At 32.0% G+C, this 26,512-nt stretch overlaps 1 protein-coding gene across 2 annotated transcripts in view; it reads right to left on the reverse strand.

Moving 5' to 3' along the window:
- Nucleotides 1-26,512, reverse strand: part of LOC118186257 (cell adhesion molecule Dscam1-like) — a 1,080,749-nt gene that overhangs the window by 701,842 nt on the left and 352,395 nt on the right. For both annotated transcript variants that reach the window (XM_085806701.1, XM_085806700.1), the window contains exon 3: nt 1,414-1,575. In XM_085806701.1, coding sequence (XP_085662827.1) covers nt 1,414-1,575 — 162 coding nt within the window. The remainder of the gene's footprint in view (nt 1-1,413; nt 1,576-26,512) is intronic.

A 26,512-nucleotide genomic window follows, 5' to 3' on the forward strand; every position in this document is an offset into this window, starting at 1 on the left:
GCCAGTATCTCGAAAAATGAAATCTTAGACTGCTACATCTTTTTCTCTATAGTTATAAAATCTCTCCATTTGATACGTAGACATTTCAAAATTTGGATTGCCTTGTCACTTGAATTCGGATTACACCTCAATTGCTTTGAACAAGCCATGGCACTTGTACTGAACAGACCGTGTCACCCGTATATTAGTGACCATATCTGTATATGAGCTATATATTGATTAAACAAGAAAAAAATTATTAAGCAATCTTAAGAAATGATTTTGTAACGACTTTCAACAGGTAAATAATATAATAAAACTATTATATTAAACAACTTTACCTATTAGAAAAAATTTTTAATGAAATTTTAAATCTTCAATACAAACACAAAGAAGGTCAGAGCAATAGGGAATGGGGAATCTTCTCTGCATTATTCCTTGCTTCTAATTGGCCATTTAATTTATTTGTTTGCATGGAAAAATTTATTGATATACAAAAAATATATACACGTTTTGAAGAACGTGTTGAAAATTCCATCAAAAACGACGGACTTTGAAATTATCCTGCACAATTTTTGTCACACGGGAATCAAACTTCTTATATTTTTATTTTCTCTTAAGTATAAAACTTTACCTAATACATGTATAGAAACAAGGACACCGCATTAAAAGTTAGATTTCGTTATTACTCAAAAATTAATTTAAGCGTGACATTCCTAAAACATGAATATATTTGTCATATAAAATACTTCTGTAATTGAAAGTACATGACTATGAGCAACGATTACGAAAATAAAGCCCGGTAAAGACTTTTAAGCTGGTATATTCACTCCTTTTTCCTGCGTGTAGGCATATATATACTTCTGGTGTTGCCAATTGCAATAAAAAAGGGAACTTCGTAACTGGCTATAGCAGTCCAGTATACACAATTTAATGCTCTACGACTAATTATTTTTTAGTTATGTAAGATACATACTGAAAAATCCCATTTTGAATCAAGTTTGCATAGATTTTAGAATTCGTTTTGAAATAAAAAAGTCCTTTATTCTGCCAGTGCTTACAGATGCCATTCAAAATGGGTTCCGGGACAGTCAAAATGAATATTTCTGTTGAAATCTGATAACTGAAATCTTTCGCGATTGCAATGCTTCCTTTACTTCGTACAAAGTAAAAGAGAAATGACGGTAATCTTTTCTAAGTATTCATTTTGTAGAAATTACAGTGATAATACATTTCTTAATAAAATAAGCAGCTAGATTATTTATGGTCATCTAAAATAAGATAAATATAACTTCTTCAAAAGGTCAGTTGACAGCTCCATTGTCTGCTCTCAGTTCCAGTAATGCGGAGAAGAATCAAAGTAAGTGACATTACTATCAGAAGTATTTGCATATGATTCAAGGCAGTAGTTACGAAACACGTTTAAACACTTACCGCTTATAATGCCTGGAGTAATTAGGAAGCCATCTATTCTTTCCCATGATGTCACTTTGACGTAATCACTGACGAAGCTTGGAACTGGACATCGGAGCAGCGCTATATTTCCACGCAATACGAATTCATCAGATAAGCGGATTTCATATTTTTGATTGACAACTGCAAGATAAATAGATGTGAAAATTTTATTTTCGTATCTTAATAATGTATATTTAACATTTAAATATAAATTACATGTCTTATTTTAACATATAGTATGCAACAGCATTAAAAAAGCGAAATAAAGTTTAAATAATAAATAGATGAGCATTAAATTCTAATTTTCAAATTAATAGAAACTTAAAATATATTTCTATGAAAATGAAACTTGTGGTGTATCCCAAAAGGCCCACTAGTTTAATTTTTGTATCTTTCAATTTTAATGAATTATTGCATTTATTTGATTGAATTAAATACTGGCTTGTTGCTCATTAAACAACCTGCAGAAAATACACTGTTTTACTATATTGAGATTTATACAATTTTCGGCGATACAGAGGATGTACTAATAGCTATTGAGTTTAGATAGTATATTGTTTGGCTTTACGAGATCACTGATGTTTCTTAACTAATAAATCCAGGTAAGCAGAAAGAAATTTAAAAAAGGTATCAGAAAAATAGACACAAGTGTCTTGTGGAAAATAGACGCAAGAAATCATCTCGAATTACAAAATACACACATCACAATGATGGTCAAAAATAAACGAAAGAAAGCGGAGAACGTGGGTAATTAGTAAATTCTTCTTAGCGCAAGAAATGAATTAAAAGTTCCTCAAATCACTCTCAGGGTAAACCCTCAAATCGTAGTTTAATTAATCGCTAAGTCTCACAATTATTTCGCAAGTGATTCACAATTGAAGTCTCTAGCTCTCCGACCTGCATTTGTAGCTGCAGCAGGGGATCTGGAAACTGCTGGAAGAAACAGCTATAGAGCTTCAAAAATAAGTCTTCAGGAATCTTCCAGAAAGTCGCCATGTTAGCGACAGATCGCAAAAAGTCGCCAACTTGGAGACAAAAATTTTTGCCGAAGCTCTTTAAGAACGTAACTGCCTATCTTGAGTTCCAATTTCAATATTTTTACAATTCCAAAGCCGTTGCACTCGGAAGAAAAGATTTACAACTTTATACAGCAAAAGAACATAAAAATATAAAACACAAAAGCAGATATAAAATTACTTTTCTGAAAATAACGAATAAAGAAGTAGAAAAACTAAATACTGCAACAAGCCCGAAAAAATATGCGTTTAAAAACCTTAAAATGGTTACAAATATTTACAACAATATAACAATAAAATTCATCTAAATAAAATCGTCTGTCGAAACAAATTATCTAAAAACAACATTTTAGAGCCTAAATCTGCTGCCATTTTTCTACGTGCATGTACTGTAGATGAAAATTCAAGTATGTTTTCTTAAAGATGCTGCTAACAAAGAACACATTTAAGTATGTCTAGTAAAATTTAAAGAGATTGGAAATTGAAATCCTTTTCTTTTGTTGATACTCTCGAATTACAGATTTTATTTAAAGAAGATCCATGTTAGAAAGTACAAAATGTTATTTATCTAAATTTGCAATATCTAAATTGTTTTCACAGTTCTTTTCACTTTTTTTTTCTTTGCACACTAAGCCTTGTCGGATGAGATGTTTACATCATCAATACATCGCATGTATGGCAAAATCGCGTTCCGCCAAATTCACTTTATATGAAAAAAATTGTGTTAGGTATAATTAAGATTAAAAGTGTAAGTATGGTTTAAAGTAACGCAATTGTTTCTTGTAGTTAAAATGAAAGAATAAGAAACAAATGTTAATTGCATGATTTTATTACTGTTTTAATAAATAATGACACAATATTTTTTAAAAAAATGTTGGGAGATATTTTCTTAGGACAATGGCTGACGCAGCTCTTTAAATGTTTTGCGGTATAAAGCGCAATATTTTTCAATGTCCATCATATAAAGCGTCTTCTTATTTCTTTATTTTAGTCAGTCTCTATTGCAGAGTCAGACAGTTCCTGGGCCTTTTTAAGTAATTCATTTAACTTCTTGGAAGTTAAAGGCGTTTTATTTTCTTCATTATCACAACATTCACTGTCAGCTGGTGATCATCCATTTCTTCATTCCTTATTTCTCGATTAATTGACTTCTCCTTCTTCTATATCTGAAAATCCTTCACCTCTAAATGCTTTTGCAATTTGTACGATTTCTTAAGCGTCGCTTTCAGTGCATAGAAATCCTTTAAAATTATTGGTAACTTCTGTGATGCCAGCAAGCATTCCATGTTAATGAATGAACGCTGAATATGAATGAAATTCTAGCGCTGGGCCAAATTACATGGAAAGTATTAATTTAACGCGTATACGAAACCGCATTCTACAAATCCATGCTCGACAAAGGTTTTCAGCATATAAATTACCTTTAATCTTCATCTCATATAACGTTTTTAAGTACTTTAAAACAGAGTGTTTGAAAAAGAAGGTTGCAGATTTAATTTTCGCATATAATGACGCTAAATGGATGAATGATATAAAATGAGATGCATACTTTCAGTAACAATGTCTCTCAGAATAAGGTAGAGGATATTGCGAAAGAAATTTCAGCAAAAGTCCAAGCAGTAAAATATTCACATGCTTGCGGATATATTCAAGAACTAATTTACTGGCATAGATTACTTCTGAATAAGTTTTGCTAAATGATTTCAAAAAGAAGTTATCAAGCGTTGTACATGGGCTGGGTTGGGCAATTAAGTTTATATTTCTGCTAAAACAGCATTACTGATTATGTTTGAACCAACCCTTTAATTAATTTTAATTAACCTAATTAATTTTAATACTAATTCCTAAGGTCTCAAAAAAATTTTAAGTAATGTATAGAAGATGCTGCTTTAATTTTATTAAAATGTAACTAGCATTTTACTATTTGGACCTTTTATTCTGTGGGGTACTAAAGAGAATTTTAATGGCGTAGTGGTAAAACTCGTTAAACACTGGTAGTTCGTTCCAGATTTGACTCCCGGCGAACGAGTTGACTGCATGTGCGATTTCATGGTTTTTCTCATATGTAACGTGTATACGAGAAAGTTTCTCTTGAAAATTTCTCAACGAAGACATCCGACCTCTTTAAGAGATAGTCCTAGAGTGCTTTGCCATAATTAAAAAAATCGTACCAAACCAAACTAAATTTAAGTTTTATATTTATGTAATTCACCCACACAGATTTTGAAATTGTAGTCATTTTCATAATTGTAGTCATATGAAGTTTTCACGATAATTTGGAGAAATTTTGAGGTTGGAATTGCATGTATAGAAAAATATTTCAGAAAAATCAAATAAATTTTGTAGAAAATTCTACATACATTGTATTAAAAAATGAAAAGCAAATAGTAAATCACCAGTCACCAGCAGTCGAATGTGTTAGTTGTAAATCTCTTAGATAATCTTAGATAAGCTAGAAGTTTCTTTATTGTATAGCCCATATTTCATGCTACCAAGAAGAACGTCTGAAAGCTTTCCTGAATTCACGTACGGCAAAAAAGATTTATTACTAGCAAAACATTTAAACTCAAATTCTTGTTTTTAAGTAATTCAATATACGAAAATTATTTTTTGAATAATATTTGTTAACAATGTATAATAATTCATAGTATAGTTAATCTTCTATTCGCAATTTATAATGTAAAATGAATATGAGTCAATTTCGCTTCAAAATGCTTCCAGGAAGTCACGCCGGTTCTTATACAGATAGCAGTCGAATGCTAGATAGTTCTTATACAGATAGTTCTTATACAGATAGCATAGTAAGAATAATCCTCCCAACTTATTACGAATCTTTGCCAAAAGAGTCATTAATATGGAAAGAATTATGAGTAAAGGAACAATTATAAGGTTGAAATTATGAGACGGATATCCTTGGATGGTGACGGCGCATATAGCCTTTAAGGTTTTGCGCCAGAAAACGAACTACCACTACCAGTACCTACCTTGGATGGTGGAACTAAATATATTTGGAGTTTATAAAGTTAGGATAGGATTAATATCATAAACGAATTTCACTGCGTAAATAGAAAATATACTACCTGCCATTTACCATAAAAGTACAATATTAAGAAATGTGTTCTTAACGAACACTGTGACTGTCGCGTCAACCGCATTCGGGTGACGGTAAAAATTCTGATCATGCCGCGTCACCCATATTTGGGAGTTGGGAAAAATTCTGATTAGATAGTGTCATCTGTATTCGAATGACAGTTTTTTGAGTACTTAAGTGGTAAAGTAGGTGTTTGAAAAAAAAATCGTTGTTGATTGTTAAAAAAAGAAACGAAAATAATCTTTGCCGACAATTAAGTTCATTTCGATCACTAAATTGAATTGTGCTTTCTTGTGTATCAACTTTACTTTCCTCCTAAACAACCGATTCTCATAAAATACGATCAACAGTATCTATACCACTGCATTAATCAGTGTTTGAATCAGAAGCTGAAGATCTAGTTTCGTTTATAATTATCTTTTCTCGACTATTCCTCATCTCTACTGTTCAGATTTTTATAAGCCTCGCAACAGGTTTATTCTTCACTGCTATAAGATTCACTTAAAAATTACACTTTAATTTTTCTTTTATACACAGAAAAAACTTTATACACAGAAAAAGATCAATTTTAACACAGAATTTCAATTTTTTTTCTTACTACAGGAAAACATATTTGGAAAGGAGAAATAATCTTCGAATGTCACATTCTTTCTTAGATACTTCGTTCCTGAGGAAAGATTTTAAACTGAATGAATATCTCAAAACGTTTCGATCTAGAAGTTCTAAACTCCTTTTATCGGAAACCATTAACACAAGGTATAGCAGCGCTGGTAGCCTAGAGAAGATTTTCTTATAAAGACGTTGCTGTCAAAGTGTTAAATAATGTATAAATATATCAACATCTTCCAAAAACTACGGTCGTTTTGAAAATACTTTGCTAGGTATATCTTTTACAGTCTTTAGGTAAAATACGCACATTATTACACTACAGTAATATTTCGGCTTTTCTATGATGATTCTTCACCACCAAGATTTGTTCAATCCCCTAATCTCCAGTTGTCCTTTAAAAGGGGTAGTATATAAGGCATTTTCTCCCTCCTTCCTGTATGCCTTTGCGGTGTAACGGTAGCACACTCGGCGCGTATACAAGAGGTCCAGATTCCAGTCCCGGTGAGGACATTGCTCATTTCTCACGTCTCCCGCATCAAAATAACGTAAGTTCTCTAATGAATTAGGAAAGATTTAATGTTAAATGTCGTTAACTCTTTTGAGGTTTTATAGGATCATCTCATATTTCTCGAAGACAATTTAAAAAAATTACTGAATTTCAATGGATGTATACTCATTGGTCTTGTATATTTCCCTTAAGTTATAACTATCAGGTGGGCGTTTTGAAAGCTAATATAGTTATCTTTTTATTTTGGATTTTCACTAACTTATTCTCTCCTCAACTTCGACCATAATGCAATTTAGTTTAAAGCATAAATAAGCATCTACTTTTAATTTTTTTCCATTAGCGTTTTACAGTTTAAGCTCACTGCTTCTTTATTTATTTTAAGCAGCTTGCTGTTGCAACTGAACATGTGGGCAAAGTTTTTTGCCTGTTGCGATTTCTTCGAGAGTGCTTAGTTGAGAAAAGCCAGGATTGAAACAAGGCTATGGTAATTTCCCATTCCACAGTTGATTTAATTTGAATGTGCATTAAAAGTCACTTATTTGCCCTAATGTTATCATACTTTTTACTTCTGTTGATTCTTCAATTTACGCTTCAATTTAACTTTCCAGCGGGGGCGCCTTCTGCACCAACAAGAAAGGTCGCGCGTATTTCTTAGATACGTTATTATAAAAAATAAATTTTCCAGAGCAAAAATATTAAAATTAGCTTATAAATAGTTAAATGTTAATAAGTACAATTGAGTTAAACAATATTAACTTTAAATTAAGGAAAATAAAACTAGTCTGAAGAATAAAAACAATATAAAATGGACTAAAGACTTATCAAACTAACTTGAAAGTAAAACAAATTTAAACTGCCAATATTTCAATTGAACTTTTATATTTTTAATCAGTAAATGAAAAACACATTAAATATTACATAACAAATCAATTTCATAGTCACTTCATTGCATCGGTGCAGTCTGAACAAATATGTTTACAGTGCTCTAGACAAATGAATTTTAAACAAATCTCACAGCTGAACCTCGTAATTCCAGTATGCTTGTCATTTTGGCAGGGTTTGCGTCTTTTTTTCCCAGAAGTCATTTCTTCAACAACAGCTAATTCTGCTTTTCGTTTCAACAATTTAAATTTCAGCTCACTTTGAAGAGAGTTAGGGATTCTTCTTTCAACGTTTTCCTTCACAAGAGCATTTGCTAGCTTTCGCAGATATTATCTTCTAAGTAATTTTTCACTATTATTCGTTGAATGAATTATGTAGCTGTTGATTGCTGCTATATTCAGCATAGAGAAGAAAACTACAAGAGTCCACACCTCCTTCGGTACGATTGTAAAATGTGATAATCTCAGGCTTTTTTTGGTCTCGGGTATTTTCATCTATTGCTACGTCATCATGAAGATTTGAAATCAAGATGACGTTTCTATAACGTTTGGGTACATAGGAGAGAAGTGTCATATTTTTTTCTAAATCCAAAAAGACTCGTATTGGGTTCCCGAGTTTTCGCCAGCTTGAACTGATCCGGAATTTGAGGTTTATTGTTTTTCAAAGTACCTACAAATGACAATTTTTTTTCATCTATTTTTTGTACTAACTCAAAACTTGAAAACCAGTTGTCTGTGGTTACATTTCTTCCAGTGTTATCAATAGGTTCTGTCAACCTTTTTACAACATCTTGTGGTTTGTTGTTTACGTAAAAAGACAATCTGTGACATTCTCTCCAAGTGAATAGCACTTCTGGCAATTAGAGACAAACTTTTCAAAAATGTTTCTTATTGGAGCCAAGCGGTCGACTTCTCTTCGTTCCGCTCTTGTGTTTATGTCATCAAACCGTAAAGCTCTTAGTAAAAACAAAAATCTCTTCAAGTTCATTACTACATTAAATACCTCCATTCTCCACAGTTCCTCAAGATTCCAGAACTCTGTTACCATGATAAATACCAGCTAAGTAAAGTAAGCCTAAATAAGCTTATTTCTGCCCATTCATTTCTCTGCTGTCCCTTATACGAGAATAATTAGACTTCACAGAAGAAATAAACTTATTCGTATCTTCAGCGATGATTTCTATCAAACTATCAGTAAAGAGGCATTTCTATATATCCAAAATATCTGTTAGATATTTAGCTTCACCGATGTCTCCAGAAACATGAACACATATGTTACGAGGCGCTCGTTTAGTTTTCTTTTTATGCCATGTCCATGAATCGATGACTTTTCTGTTTTATGAACTATATACATTTCGGAAGAATTATCATCATTATTTCCCTCTTCAGAATTGCCCTCTGCACTTATCTCCGATTCTGAATCACCTTTTTCTGAAATTCGCTCTTCTTCATCTGTAATGCTTTCATCTAAAATAATGTCCTCATCGTCATCACTGTCACATAAAAGCATATTTCTTATAATCTCAAGATCCTTCGGATCATTCATGTCGAGTATTTTACTTTTATTCGCCATAACTGAAAAGAAAAGAACAAAAATATCATACATGGTCGCGCGTATGTGACGCATATAGTGCTTCTATTTTATCATTAAAAGTAATTATGCACACAAATTATACAAAATTATAAGATTTAGATGCAAAAGAATAAAGATTTTCTATAATAAAAAAGGAAATTAGATATATCAAAAACTTACTTCAACGGTCGCGCGTATTTCTGGAATACAAACAGTAAATCTGCAGACTCGCATTAACCCCTCAAAACCCAGCAGACGACTGAAAGAAGGGCGAACGAAGAGGAGAGAATAGCCAAGAACACGCGGTCATAGCGCCTTCTGGTCTACGAAAAAAATGCGAAATTAAAATCTAGTGTATGTCACACATACGCGAGCCCGCTGGAAGGTTAAGCAACTGTTGGAATTATTAATAAATACTTATACTTCAAAATTCGATCTTAGTTCTGCTACTTCCAATTATAAGCCAGATGGCGCGAAAATTTTTCGACAATTTTTCTGCGATTATTCAGAATTTAAGTGCTACTTTAAGATAAATAACTCTTATTTAATAGTATATCTTTTACTAGAATCGAAATTTTGCCTTTCTTTGTATTACATAAAAAGATGTTATTAGGAAATCCATAATTAACAGGCGTAGGTATTATTCAGAAAATATTGTTTTGAAGTACTTATTATATGTATATACATACTTACTTCTTAAAGATGACTTAGTTTAACGTAATTTAAATCACTTTTAGCCTTTTTTTCCCATGATCACATAGGTTCCCCCACATACCTCAATTAGCAAGAATTATTTGACATGTGTAAATCAAAAAAACTTCAATCCCCCAAAAGCGCTTTTTTCTTTTAGTCGAAACAAAATATGTTACATAATTTTAAATATACATATACCTTTGACCACTTGAAACATGTACGAATGAAACGCCATGGAAGCCGTCAAAAAATTGAAAAGAAGCTGCTATTTGAAAAATTATTTATCGTCTATATAATTACAGCGCCTAAAGTCTTTAAGGAAAATATTAAAAATTATGTAAATAGTTAAGTGCACTGTTTTCTTTAAATTTTTCTCATCGATACGATGACCATCATCGGAATAAAAACAGATGAAATGTACTTCAAATGCAGAATTACCATTCAAACATAATTTTGCAATATTTAAGTAATAATTAATATTATGCAATAAATATCTTAAATTCTTGTTTATTGCATCCCATGTAGAAAATCATTTGATTCTTCTCAAGTAGTAAAAGATCGCGGTTTTTCAAAATTCTTAGATCACTTTTTCATATCCTTATTTACTTAAAGAAATATTCTGTTTATTTATTCATAATGTTTTTACTAATAAACATTTAGTAACTACTGAACAAATAAAATAAAAGCCATAGATATAAAACACCTGATGTGGATACCACATGACTTCCTTTTACACATATTAAATTATGAACACATTATTTCCTGCACTTGATTTAAACGTACTTTCTTGGATTGTTCGAACCTCATTAATCGATTCCTCAAGGCAAGTTGAAAATAACATCAACAATTACATATTTGAAATTAAATATTTTAGTCATTTTCTGTCGTACAGTAGTCAAACTTCTTATAATATTAATTATTTTAACGAGTATAAAGCTTTTCCAGATATAAGTATACGAATTGGAAGATCACAATAACAGTTACATGTCTTTATTTGTGCAAAATATTTTTTTCCAATTTGACACTTCCGAAAAATAAACATTTTCGTCACTTCAAAACTTTTTGCAGCTGAAAGTATATGAATAAGACAAACGACTGCGAAACGAAAGGCTGGTAAGCAATTTTAAGCCAAGTAAAGGGATATATATATATATATATATATATATATAATATAAAAATATATGAATCAAAATTATAATATAACTATAAACATTAATTCTTCCTCTCTATTCTAAAATCGTAATAACTTCTCTGCATTGCGCCGTTGCTCTTATTATGACAATTATATATATACTATACTATATAGTATATAGTATATATATAGTATATATACTATATATATATATATATATATACATATACATTACAACCAAATGTGCATATGTATATATATATATATATATATATATATATGCACATTTGGTTTATAAAAGAGGGAGTTGTAGAACTAGGTTTATAGCAGTCCCATATACAGAATTTGAACGTTCTACGTTTAATCGTTTTTGAGTTATGCGAGATACATATATTCATTCGTACGTGCGTACAGGCGTCACAAAAAAATCTTCTTTGAATCCATATTCCAATTCGTTTTGGAAACATGAATACCTTATTCTGGCATACGTGTAGACGTCTTACGAAAAATCGTCCAGATGGCTTCGGGAACGATCAAAATAGATATTTCGATTAAAATATGATACCCGAAAGTTTTCGCGATTATAATACTTCCTTTATTTCCTAAAATGAAGTAAACATACTTAGTAGTAAATGTTACAGACTGAAAATAAATATCTAAGCTTTTTAAACTATTTAAGCTCCATTCTATTACAAAATTACTTTTATTATACCCTTATTTTTATATTTCTTAGAGAACTTTATAAAAGTAAATATCTTGAATATAGAAAAGTTTACAATCTAAAGCTTGCCGATGCTAAATCTCAGTCTTGGAAAACATTTCTTTCGACCATTGATGTTCGCAATGTATGGAAAAAGATTTACACGTATGGAGTTAAAAGAGATTTCATGAAAAAAATTGAAATAACTGGTATTTGTCTTTCCACTGGAGAGACAACCAACTCTTTAGAAGAGACAATTACTGCTGTGCTTCAGAAATCTTTCCCCTCGGATCTAGAGGAAAATGATGATGATTTGCATAAGGAATACCGTCAAGCTGCGCGTACTGCTTATTCTTCTTTTGTAGATTTTATGTTTTCTTGTGATGAAGTTAATACAGTTACTTCTATGCTGGAACCAAATAAATCACCTGGTCCTGACTCTATTTCGAACGAGATTATTAAACAGTTTCATTTAATGTTTCCTCAATTTCTCCATACACTTTTTAACGTTTGCTTAAATGTTGGCATTTTCCCACGTGTTTGGAAACATGCTCAAGTAATTCTTATTCCTAAAGGAAATGAGTCTAGGATTCCTTGCCTAGATAACCTTAGGTGTATAAGCTTACTTCCTGTTTTGGTGCTTGGAAAAACTTTTTATTAACAGAATTTGCTGGTATCTCCGCCATAGAGACCTTCTTTCTGGTAATCAGTATGGTTTTACACCTCAAAAAAGTTCTGAAGACGCTCTTTTACGCTTGAATGAAATTGTTCAGAGAGGAAAAAAGAAAAACTTGCACACTATTTTGGTCTTTTTGGATATTAAGAGCGCCTTCGACTATGCGTGGTGGCCTTGTATTCTCAATCTTCTAAAAAAAGTGGAACTTCTAATGAATATTTTTTCACTTGCTGCTGATTTTTTAAATGATCGGGCGGCCAAATTGCAATTGGGCTCGGCTTCTGCAATTCGTCACCTTGAAAGGGGTTGCCCTCAAGGTTCTGTTTCAGGACCTACGTTTTGGAATATTATTATTAATGATCTCCTATTAAAACTGTAAAATCTTGCTTGTTGTGATACTATAGCCTTTGCGGATGATGTTTTGTTTTGCTTTCAGAGTAGGGACCTTTCTGCTACTTTTTTACAGGCACAAGAGAGTTTAAATTTCGCCTCCAACTGGTCAAAAGGTTTTAAATTAGATTTTAATCCTGATAAAACCAGGGTTATGATTATTGAAAAGCGAAACATCTGCTATGATGCATTTCAGTTATCTCTCGATGGCACCCCTTTGACTATGGTAAAGCAAATGAAATATCTTGGGGTTTTTCTTGACTGTAAATTTTCTTGGAAACAACACTTAACTTATGTATCGGAGAAATGTGATAAATTACAGCGTGGATTAAGTCGTATTGCACGCAACACATACGGTATTAATTACAACGTTCATTCGCTCATCTACAAACAAGGAATTGCCCCCTTCATTATGTATGGCTCTAGAGTCTGGGGTATATCGCTCAAGAAGAAGATAAATTATACATATTTACGACGTGTTCAAAGGCGGATACTTCTGCGGGTCATATGTGGATATCGTAGCGTAAGCTATGAGTCTGTTTATGCAATTTCTGGCTTTCCTCCAATTGACATTGCCATTTTTCATTCTATTGCTTATAAGGAAAATATTTCTGCTTCTACTGTCTCTCAGTATGATTGTATATTACCTCTATCTGATCTCCCTCATCCTTCAGAAAGAAATGCTGTTAATTTTATTCAGTTCAGCAATAAAGTCGTAGATGATTCGCCTGTAATTTGCTATACTGATGGCAGCAAAATTGATGGCAAGGTTGGTCTCGCATTTGTTGTCTTCAAAAATGGTCTTGAATTTGAGCACTTTCAATTTAGAATCAGAGATGAATGTACCGTTTTCATAGCTGAACTTTTGTGCTTAAACTTCGCCGTCAAATGGGTCTCTAAACAAAACAGTGCTGTTTCAGACTATCTCATTTGTACTGATTCCCTTTCATCCTTGGAGATCTTAAAATGTATTTCTTCTTCTAATAATATCATTATTGAGATTCAAAAAGAACTGAAAAATCTAAAGGATAAAAATATTTCGGTTTCATTTTCATTTGTTCGTGGTCATACAGGTGTTGTTGGGAACGAACGAGCCGATTTCCTTGCTAAGACTGCGACTAAGCAGGAAATTGACACTTTTGTCAATATCCCTAATTCCTTCTATAAGAAGGTCATGTATAAAAGCATTGTGGAGTCGTGGAATCACGAATTCATTAATTCAAATAAAGGGAGTTTAACTAGAAGATTTTTCCCTTCTATTAAAATGAGATTGTCGTGTCATCATTTCTTCACAAATTATAAATTAACCCAGTTTCTTACTGGACATGGGAATTTTAAAAGTTATTTGAACAGATTTAAGTTGAGTCCTGAGTCTGTCTGTGACTGTGTCCTCGGCGGCGAGGAGAATGTAGAACATGTGCTTCTTCTATGTCCTAAATATGAGAACGAAAGAAAAGTCTTGAAACTGGGACTGAAAAATTTTAATATTAACTGGCCTCCAGAGTTTTACCAATTTATTTCCGAGAGAAGTGCTTTTAACGCTTTTTGTCAATTCATTGTAAAACTGTGTAATCATCCTTAATTTTATTTCAATTTTCTCTTCTGTTTAGTTTGTATTGTGTTTCTTACTTACTTCTGTAAGCCCCATGTGATACTATGTGGTACATGGGGAACTTGTTGTGTTTCTTTTAATAATAATAAAAAAAAAAAAATTATACCCCCGGAAGAAAAGAGTGTAGTTGACATCGGAAAGATAATGTCCATATGGTAAGTCGTAGAAACCGCAATAAGTAACCAGGCGAAGCGGTGTACGTGTCATTATCAAGTAGGAACTCTTTCATGAAGTTTTTGATAGACTGTCAAAGTTACATACATTCTAGAATATTTTATTCTAACAAGGAATAAAACTTCACGTGATTATATTTCATCAAGATGATTAAGATGTGAAACAATCTTCAACTGAAAAGATGCATATAACAGAGCAGCAGTTCTATGACAGAATTACTTCAGTAGGATAGAATTACTTCGTATTACTAAGATGACATAACTACTGATATACTGCGCATTAAATTTGAAAAATTTTGTGCTAAGCATTAGCAGAGATATTAAAAATTTATACCATTAAAATCTGTGCGCGTATGTCTACTTGTGGTTTGGCATCATCATCACCGGAACTCAGCTTCGAGAAAGATGCTCCCTGGATACCGAAAATTCGCGTGGGAAACCTTGTCTACGATTCTCATTTCCGTACGACTTAAAAAGCTGCCGAGATACTGATTAAAAACTGTGAAAACGCTAATATTCGTGCTCATTTTTGCGAACGCCAACAATTTCGGGAGTCGCTGGAGATAACAATACTTTATTTCGAAAAGTGTTGCCACTGTTTGTTTTCCAATCGTAAAGTTGTTAATAAAATTTTGGTAAATTTTTGACAAAATATGAAATAAAAATACCATTGCCAAGCATTAGATATGTTATTATTATCTAATGTCATATTCTGACATTGAAGAAAGCATGCGATTGTATGTGCCGCTATTGTACGTCAAAAAGGTTTCGTTAGTTTCAGCATTTTAACTAAATAGCTGCTGTTGGCAACCTTTTGTTTCAGGCTAGAATAATTATCGGTAATTAATAATAATAAGGATAAGTTATTATCACGTTAATTCTTTTATTGATATTGAGAAAAAGATGTTACATTACACTAAATTTAAATCATGACGTCATGCGTATACGTATTAACCTGGAGTGTCAAACGTTTTTGTTTCCTGCTTTATCAGCAAACAAATTATTTATGAATTGGTTGTTGCTTGAAAAAAAAAATGAACTGTTTCCATTCAGACTGAAATGTTTTTATGCATTTTCTTTTCAGCTGTACATAGAACTTATATAAATTTTGCTTTGGCCTCAGCCCGCTAGTCTACGTAATAATTCCAACAATTATCATACTAAAATAATTTGGAAATTTATTTCATCTTATTTCTCTATACTACAAATGTTTTATAATATCGTGTGATCGATAGGAAAATAATTCAGTCAATTTTTCCTATACAATGTATCGGTGTTTCTCTTCAATACATTCATCTTCGTTTAATTTTTTCTACTCTTAACTAAGTAACATAAACTTCTAAATCAGGAAAATAGTTTTTACTGTTGTCCTAGAAGTATAACATCACTATACCTAAGTATAACAAATGACAAGTCCAATTTCATTTCACGAATTCCTACTTTCTGCTATCTACAGCGAACAAACCATATTTTCGTACGACATGGCTCTACCGCTAAAAGGTTTGCCTCACTTTACTTTCGACCTTTCTCCCACATTAATACTTACTTTTGGGAAGTCTGAAAGTGCCAAGTGAGCCTCCAAATTGCATTATATGAGCGTCGGAACTCAACGGTGTAGTAAATCGTTTTTCTCAGAGTTTTAGAAAGGCTGCAGATTCCATCCTCAACACTTCTGTCTATAACTGAGAGAAGTATTCAGGACAGAATCAGATTTAAAACTTCATATTTTATGGCTTTAGAATTTCCACAGAAACTCAGAAACTAAAATGTACATATTCATACTTTAGAACTACAAAGATACAGAGACTCACAGTTGTTTTGGACACTTGTATATTTGAGATTTATTTGCAAATATCAGTTACTAAATATTAGTAAAATGACTTTATTTTACTTATCTTATATTACAGATTATTTATTTCCAAACCTGTTTGTTTTTTAAGAAGCTATTTCAAACCTTTTCGGCAAAAAAAAAGTTATTTGAAAAGTTCTGAAAATTAACTCGTGTATTCACATTCCTTGAGGAAACAGTTTATATTTAATAAAAACACGAAAATAACGGTAAGTGCAAAATTTCGTTTTGTATTCTTATCTAAAATTACACTTTTCGGTACAATTTATCGTTGGCAAGTAATTATTTCGTGCAAGAATGTTCCATTTCTAAGTAACAACTGCTTTTAATCTAACATCTGCAGAAATATCATGTTTGCTTATTCTTTTCACGAAATCACTTCATTCATGTTCAGTAGAATTTATGTTCGGAGAGTATGAGCTAGGATTGGACTTGCATTTATTAGATTATGGCAAAGCACACGAGGACTATCTGCCTGCCAGATAATATAGAGGATTTCCAATAACACCCGGACAATTTTATAGCAATTACAAACGAACATTTAATGCTATATGTTTAGAATAGTTATCTTGCTAGAACTTGAATGTATGAATGTATTTTGCATTACAAGTTTTCTTGTAGACGCTTTCAGTTGCAATACTAATATTACGTATTTATACAAAACCATATTTTTTTAGACTAAATTTCTAAATGGAAAGGCAGCGAAACGTTCCCACAACATTGTCCATTCCCGTGCGTAACAGCAGGCAATGGACGTTTCATCATTCAGTTCTTAACCTGGGTTTTGCAGCATATTAATTTGCCTATCGTACCCAAATATACTGAATTTTACCTTTTTCTAAAATATAATATTGTTATTCAATATGATAAAAAGTTATTACAGATACATTTTGTGAACGAAAGGCATACGTTATGTTTACTTTTTTTATGAGAAACTTATGAATACTTTTACCATCTTTGAAGAGAGGCATTATTAAATTTCTAAAAGAAATAATAGTTAATTTTTAGTATCTTGAAGGATAACAATTTCTTATTTCGTTTTTTGGTTTTACATGTTTTGTATCCTTTTTCTTGCAGTTTGCCACTGTGCTTCTAGTTTTTAGTTTTTGCATGTGGTTTATTCCGAGCTGAATAAGGAATGAATTGTAAACTTATCACAATGAATTGTATTCGTAATACATTAACAACTAATTTTATGTATCACAACATTAACTGGCATGTATGGTTGAAAATAAAATCGTGAAACTCTTATATAAGAACAAAAATAAAATATGACTACCAATTTTTAAAGAACAATAAAAGTAGCGAGTCTATATGTATGCGAATAAAACATTTTAAATTAAGCGGATTTAGTTAAATACATTAAAGACTACTAATTCAGAAGTCAAACAACAAAAATCAGCGTTATATTTACAAAATTTTCACAGGACTAGTTTCGATGGTTTTACCGAACCACCGTCTTCAGCTGCAAAACCGCAAACAGCAGCTGAAGACGGTGGTTCGGTAAAACCATCGAAACTAGTCTTGTGAAAATTTTGTAAATATAACGATGATTTTTGTTGTTTGACTTCTGAATTAGTATTTATTCGGCGTGTTATTGTGTCTTAATTACACTAAAGACTACTTTTCGGTTGTCACAATACTGATTGGCATGTATTACTGAAAATAAAATCATGAAACTCTAATATAAGAACAGTAACAAAATGTGATTAATAGGTTTCTAATATTTCAAAGAACAATAAAAACGCTGTGTGTGTGTCTGAATACGTGAATAAACATTTAAATTTAAGCGGATTTAATTCAATGTACTATCAAAATATTTTAAATTATCACAGTATTGAGTGGCATGTATGAGTAAAATTAAAATCGTAGAACTCTCACATAATAATAATAATAATAATATATGATTAATATATTACCAACATTTCAAAGAAAAATAAAAATGGCAATATTAATGGCAATATTCTATATTTAGGAATGGTTACACTGAATTTGCATTAATTATTTTTTGTAATTTTGATTTAAAACACTTCGTTGTTAACAGCACCACAATTTCATACTTAGTTATATATTACTAAAAATATTGTAAAAGCACAGAAATATTTTTAGTCTGTTTAACTGTAATCACATAACTTAAATGTTTTTATTTTAATATAATCTTAAAATATAATTTAATAATATTAAACTGTTGGAAATTTAAAACTAACAGACACAAAACAATGAAATTTAATGGGAAATTATAGATACCACGTTTTTGTACGTGTGTCAACTTAAGTAATTTTGCTCGTCAAATGAAAAATGATAGATAATTGTGTGAAGCAATAATTTCAAAAACTGCACTCTTCTTTAAATTCGACAGATTTAAATTGACTGACCAAATTCATCTAAAACATGTTATTTAAAGCGTAGAGAAGAGCTTGGCATATATTTTATAGAGTTATAGTGTTTCATATACTGAATTTCAAAGTACAAAATTACAAAAGTGCTATAAAGTCACTTACTTCTGTTACCAAGTAACAGTGTTATCTGCAATCCACAGTAAAAGTAGTAAAAAAAAGTGATTATTCCGAGTCCAGGAGCCAAGGTTTTCATTACGGTTTTGATAATTCCCTTATTTTTACATCATTTCATTTTCGCTGTATGGAAACATTCTATCGTTTAATAATCAGAAAACATTTAAAATTATGCTATAATTTTAAATTTGCTTCTTCTTCAGTAATTTTCTTGCGCTAATTTAGATTATCATTTTCTTTAGCCCAAGAGGGCGTTAAAACAGATCGGGTTATTAGTCTCAAAACGGCATTTGGTGTCCAATCACTTAAATGCGATGTATAATTTTTCAAATTGTTATCCCCAAATATATTAATTAACCTTTATTATGTTTAAAGAAATTTATGAAGAATTTTCATGTATGTTTATATATTTCTCGCATTATGAAAAAACAACGGTACCTGGAATCATGAAATTCTGAATAACAATAGTCCCCCACCAGAACTTGGGCACCCGGAAATCCGATTTTTATAATTTTGTCCAGATTTGTAACTTTACCACTTTCTGCTTTTACACTCATTTTGATCACTGATGAGTGACTTTTGGATAGCAGCTCGCCCAGAAATACCTTGCTTGCGGAACTCCCTTCGTATTGTTTTGGTGCTGATAGGGTTTGCAAACAATACGAGCCCCAGCAATTTACCCACGTTAGAATTCATTTAGCTCCGACATTATGCACTCACAACAGCGCAGAACACTGTCTCGATAACTAATGTCACTTGCAACATACCTGAGGATGTTGTACAGGTTGCGTTAGACACCAAACATGTCAGTCCCGCCAACAGCTTTCAAGAATAAACATTTCAGTTCAAACATGCAGTTTACAAGGTGTCTTCATGTTTTTGTACAGCCTCCGGATGTATGTGCATGTACCGTATTTGCCCCAAAATAACTAGCCACCATTTTTTGGTGTACCTTTATTCTAAAATTTTCTAGGGTCTTTTAATCGGTCATTTCGATAAAAGGTTTAGAGAATAAGAGGAATGAATTTAATTATCATATGATATGGAATAATTGTATTACTAAAACAGTAAACAGAAGCTTTCGACCAGAATGCACAACGTAAGCTAAACCAAATCTATAAAAAACTAAATATAGTATTTTATAGATAGCGAATTTTTTTTTAATAAGTACAGAAAATATAGCCCCTACCATCTCTCCGCATGCGTTACTGCTCTTTCAAGATGTAATTGAAAACACTTATATCCTTATTTGTTTCCTACCGAGACGTTTAGTTACGCTTGGAAATGTTAATTTACTGAAGCTTTTCGTATGCTAATTTGTCTCCAGCAAAAACTTTCTCATTTAGTTCTGTAATCATTCTCATATTTCGAGACACGTAATTAATATCGGAGTAATTTAAATAGTTAATTAATTTCCTAAGCTAAACTTTTAAAAATTCTTTATGTAATTAAATATTCAAATGAATTTAGTGTAAGTTTAATTCCATTAATCTGATCTAATCCGAATGAAAACAGCTCTGTTCTCGCTATCTTCTAAACAAACGAAATAACGAAATTAGAGAAAGATTTTTTTTAGTAAGCAATTTTGAGCATAGATTCCATAAGCTCAGAATTTGACCTACATGTACCGTAACGAAATACCTTCGTTAAGCTCTGAGAATACTTAGAAGGATATTTATTAAGAGAGAGTTTCTAAAATCGTAAGGGTGGTCGCTTTTTAAGCTATTTTTATATGCCATTATTTTATCATGTGTTGGATTGCTTGTGTTTCCGTGTTCTGTTTTTTGAACTTGTTCTACTCGGAATAAAAATGTAAATAGTTTTATGAGATTATTCAAGCCTGTTTATGGTTTTGGTGCTATAATGTTGCAATTTTTTCCGCTACTTATTTCGGCCTGTAGAAGTTGGACTGGTAAAGACGCAGGCTGCTTTAATTTTCTGAGATTAGTTTAAGTAATGACAGATTCAAATACGCGATCCTGTTTTCATGATATATCAGAAACAGCTAATGTATTTTCATCTTTCGTTGCACCAGTTCCCCCGAGGACGAAGCAGAAATAGATTAAAATTTCATTTTTACTTTTCATACTTGATTTTGGCATTTTTGCTTCTACCATGCAATTTGCCACTGTTGCTTTTATTAGTTCAAAGGGACTTTGTCCCTTAAGGACTATTGTTTACGTTTTGCGATTTTGCGCCGAATCACTATATAAACGGCGCATCACTTTTCAAATTGTTGCCACCAACTGTTACAACACAATATTATATTTAAAGAAATTAAATAATGAAGAATCAGCAAAAATGTATGTATGTTTCTCAAATTATGGTAAAACAACGGTACCTAGAGCCATCAAAATTTGAATAACGTAATTTTCTGTAGAATACGGGCACGTGAAAGCCCTAATTTGAATTTGAAATTTGTTTTATTATCGATTTCATATTTTGTAAACCTTTAGCGAATTTTTGATTAACAAACTCAACAATTTAAGAACGAGGAATGGCAACACTCTACGGAAAAGCAACAAAAAAAACCTTATTGCCTCCAGCGCGCGGAACTGTGTATCGGAAATTCTAAAGATAAGCTCATTTTAAAATTATTTTGCGACATTGCTGTTGAACTGAATTTTATGGCTTAAGTGCAAAGAACATGAAAGAACATGATATTTAATAAATAAAGGTAACACACAAAATGTTAAAAAAACGCCCCTTTGGAAGTAATTTAAAATCTGAAACTTTTCAGTTTTTTTTTTTTTTTTTTTTTTTTTTTTTGACTTCTTTGTTATAAAAAGGGAATGAGGTTAGTAGGATTTAAAATGAAAATATTCTGTTTTGGCGTTCAATGCACATGGTTGCTCTATGATTAAAATACTTAGAAACTGCAGTGCAAAATGCCTTAAATTTAGCCACTAAACCATGATTTTAATGTAATTTCTGTATGCATTGGAAAAGTAATTACGGAAAAACAATAAAATGGAGGCGCTTTATTACCTTCCACAAATCTTTCACTCATTTTAGTTACGAGACAGAATACACTTGTACGGTTATACAACAAAGTTTTAAAACGAAATCATCCGCAATAACCATACCAAATTGCTAGACGAGTTACCGTATTGTATGATAGGTATGTTAAGATTTACAACAAAAGCAAAAATTTAAAAAAAGTATTTATTAACATTCCGAAGTGACGGCTTTTCAAACTGTAAATTTAACAGGAATAACAATTCTTGTATCTGAATCAAAGTTGCAATACGAAATTAAAATTAAGCTTTCTGAGTGACATGATCGCTTTTAACCGATCATGAACGTTTTTGTGACTTGGTATATGTTAGCTTATAAAGAGTCATTTTCTCTTAAAAAGGCCTCTCCGAAGACATCCATCCCATTAAGCAGATAGCCCTAGTGTGGTTTGCCATAATAAACTAAACCACACAAAAACATAGCTTATAATTTAAAGTAATCTGTTCTAATTCAGAAGTCAAACAACAAAAATCAGCGTTATATTTACCAAATTTTCACAGGACTTGTTTCGATGGTTTTACCGAACCACCATCTTCAGCTGCAAAACCGCAAATGAACCAGATAGGAAATGATGATTAGATAGGATAAGAAAGCCTGGACAAGAATAAGCAAGTGGCGCCATCTGTTGGTGAAACCAGAACTAAAACATAATTTCTTTAAAGGCCGAAGGCAAATTTGGATTGGAATTAGGATCGTTAACTAGAACAGAAAGATTTTTATGAATGTGAAATGCCTCTAGAAAATCCAGTTCTCCAATGGAAGATGTTTTTTGAATAATTTTGGCAGCAGAAAAACTGAAAGTGTGGTTTTCGGACCAACAATGTTGAGCAACAGAAGACTTCTGTGTTTCTTTTTTTCTAACATATGCCTCATGTTCCTTGACGCGAAATTTTAAGGCTCTCTTGTTTTAGGAGGCACACTCTTGTTTTAGGAGATTATAAAAATTCTGTTGTCATTCCCTTCTTTCCATCAATTAGCTATAAAGTTGCACATGTTTTGCAGAAATTTAACTTTCGGGTTGTTTATTCTCCCATCAATAAAATTCCGAGTTCCATAATCAAGGACCCCATTCCGGATATGAATTCCTGGGGTATTTACAGGATTCCTTGCCAGTGTGGTTTAATTTACATTGGCCAAACTAAGAGAGCCTTAAAATTTCGCGTCAAGGAACATGAGGCATATGTTAGAAAAAAAAGAAACACAGAAGTCTTCTGTTGCTCAACATTGTTGGTCCGAAAACCACACTTTCAGTTTTTCTGCTGCCAAAATTATTCAAAAAACATCTTCCATTGGAGAACTGGATTTTCTAGAGGCATTTCACATTCATAAAAATCTTTCTGTTCTAGTTAACGATCCTAATTCCAATCCAAATTTGCCTTCGGCCTTTAAAGAAATTATGTTTTAGTTCTAGTTTCACCAACAGATGGCGCCACTTGCTTATTCTTGTCCAGGCTTTCTTATCTTATCTAATCATTATTTCCTATCTGGTTCATTTGCGGTTTTGCAGCTGAAGATGGTGGTTCGGTAAAACCATCGAAACTAGTCCTGTGAAAATTTGGTAAATATAACGCTGATTTTTGTTGTTTGACTTCTGAATTAGTATTTATTCGGCGTGTTATTGTGTCTTAATTAATCTGTTCTGTTCTTTAATTATGTAAATGTCATTTTAATGAGTCGAATTTTATGAAATCAGAGACTAAAATTAGTAATTATGCTACCTAACGCTCTCTCAAAAACTTAGATTCTAGAAGTTTATTCATACATTAAACTAATTTATTAAAACAAAAAGATGTAACAGAAGCAACGCAACATATAAAAGAATATTTAAAATGAAAATTTGATCATTCTGTTTTTTGTTTACAGAGCTCGGCCTGCTTAAATAGAAAATAATTTTTTATAAGATTTTTGGGCATTTTGAATGAGCAATGAGTAATACGTACATGGCAACGCTGATCACATGCCAAGTCACGTTCAGGAGTTAGTTCAGTTATGAAAGGAAGTTAACTATCATCAATCACTTCTGAAGTAGTAAAAAATATGAAATCGACTAAAAGAAATTTTTTATTTTTTTCCCTTCTTTTTATGACGATGATGTTCGAATTTTATGCTATGTTATTGGCCCAGCTGAGGTACTATGCATTGCTCTACACAATAAACTCACAAAGTGAGAAAGACTTACTTATAAAACTAAAACACTATGAATCATGGTAAAAACTTATAACATACCGATTCAAAATGCTGCCCGTTTAGGTTTTGTTCATTTATTAGCCCAGAAAGGCTATTAATTTCGTTTGGGCATTTTGCTTTGGTTCCCGTTATAACTGTCTGAATCACTTTTCAAATTGTTGCCACCAAATATTAGAGCCCTGCATTATATTTAAAGAAATGAAATAATGAAGAAGCTGCATGAATGTATGTATATTTCTTTCACTGTTAAAAACTAACGGTACCAAGAGATATGAAATTTTAAACAACGTAGTCCTCCACTCGAATATGGGAGACTGAAAGCCCGAATTTGGAATCTGGAATTTGTTTTATTATCTGTTTCCTATTCTGTAAAACTTTAACGAATTTTGATTAACAAACTCAACGATTTCAAAAGTGTTCCATTAACACTAACATCGCGTTCATCTTCAAGCATGGATGTTTTATGCGCAAAGTTTCGTTACATTTCTTACTGCTATTATGTTGGTAGCGTAGCAACGCAAAGACGTCACGAAGTCTAACGGTATTTTGCTTCGAATGACTTTGAATGACTGTATCACTTTTCAAATCTCGTTTTGAATCCTCCGTGAAAACAAAAAACGCGCCTTTGGGCGCAATATAAAATCTGAAAGCTTTCAGATATTATTTATTTTTATTTTTATTGCTTGTTATTATTACTGTTTAGTAACACAGATGTGTTACATAGTTCAGGATGACTCAAAAGAAATGTCTTAGAATGAAATCTTATTTTCCTATATGCAGGGCAGCATTTTCGGCTTTCTGAGCAATCAGTACAATTGACGCTCTATATAAATTAAAAATGTTAATAGCTCGAAACAAAACATACCTTTATTTACTTATTGCCTCGGAGAATAATTTACATGGCGCTATCTACTATAAATCATCATATTAGGTGGTTGCCTATGTCGTCCGTCGGCCCCACCTGTTCCAAATGATACGCAACAGATCATACCGATATGATATGAAAAAACATTTGATCATGTTTCTTCTGTCGTCATTACAAGCAAAGATGCGCAGAACCGCTCTTTTATGGGGTCGGATGGGAAGTGTTCGCTGACTGAAATGAATTGGTTCTTTTTATAAATACTCGCCGCTGACTAACAATAACCTTGATGAAAATGATCCAGAGTGACGGATAAATCAAGAACGGTTAAAGAAGATGGAGAGAAGAGAGGAAAGAACGAGCCGTGGAATCCGAAAGGTCGGTAAATTAAACTCGTAACTCCCCGAACTTATTTCTTTCAGTAGTAGATTTGAGATTCTCTAAAACCTCTTTTCTACTCAGAACTAACAATAAAATTTAGAATGAAAATTTTTCAAGAATTGGGCAACGACAAAATTTAAACACACCTTTTAACACGGAGGGGAAAATCATTCGTTTCTCCATTGCAATGTGAATCGAATTTTTCTGGCACGCTTCTAGCAAAAGCTTCACTCTGTTTTTTCGGTAGTCCATCAGCTACCGAGCGGTAAATTCGCTAAACACTGATAGTTCGGTTCGGGGTTCTAATACCAACAATCGTTCTGGCTGGCTGCATGTGGGTTTTTGTAGTTTTCCTTATGTATAACGTGCATGCTAGCCAATTTCTCTTAGAAAGGCCTCTCTCTCGTTAGGCAGGTAGCTATTGAATGCTTTCCTATAATCAAATAAATCAATTTTTTTTTCGAATCGGACTCCATATCTTTATTCTTGATATGCTTCTGAGAAGAGTGAACCTTAAAATTGCTACAATTCCGTTGTGTGCATTTATTCTTCAGAGATGTGTGTCGATTTGCCAGTGGCACCCACGTGAACATTTACAAAGATAGGATAGAAGCGCTGTAGATTTTTGTTTCATTTCATGTCAATATGTTTGAGATATGACATTTCATATAAAAATGAAAAGTGTTGTTTTCCAATATTATTTTTGAACTGCCTTATATTTTTACATTTTTGTCTCACATTTTACTATTAACTATTAAGTAAGTATCTATTTGTTTAAAAAGAGACTTGGCATGACGTTTCATTCAGAAAAAATGCTTTTTTAGATTTCGAAAAAGATTTAGCCTTGGTATATAAAAGAATAAAAGATCGTAACATTTTACATGTGTAATATGTGAAAAAATCGAATCGAAATAATTTACAAAATATATTGGTTTTATATTTAAAACTAAATTCATTTTTTTAGTTTATTAATTCCTTTATATTTGATTAATGACGAATATTAATATAATATCAATAGTAGTTATTTTAATAAACTTACCTCTAACTGAACTGAAAACACAAAGAAGCAAACAAACTTCTCGAGACCACTTCGAAACAAAATTGAAGAGTTCAGAGAAACACAGACAAGTGTGAATTCATTTACTTTCTTGTTATCTAACAAAATGAATGAACAAGCGCATTCCTTAGAAAGACTGACACAAGCACTCTACAAA

Source organism: Stegodyphus dumicola, chromosome 12, assembly GCF_044657685.1.
Source record: "Stegodyphus dumicola isolate Sdum_Otavi_A_Nest chromosome 12, ASM4465768v1".
Lineage (NCBI taxonomy): Eukaryota > Metazoa > Arthropoda > Arachnida > Araneae > Eresidae > Stegodyphus > Stegodyphus dumicola.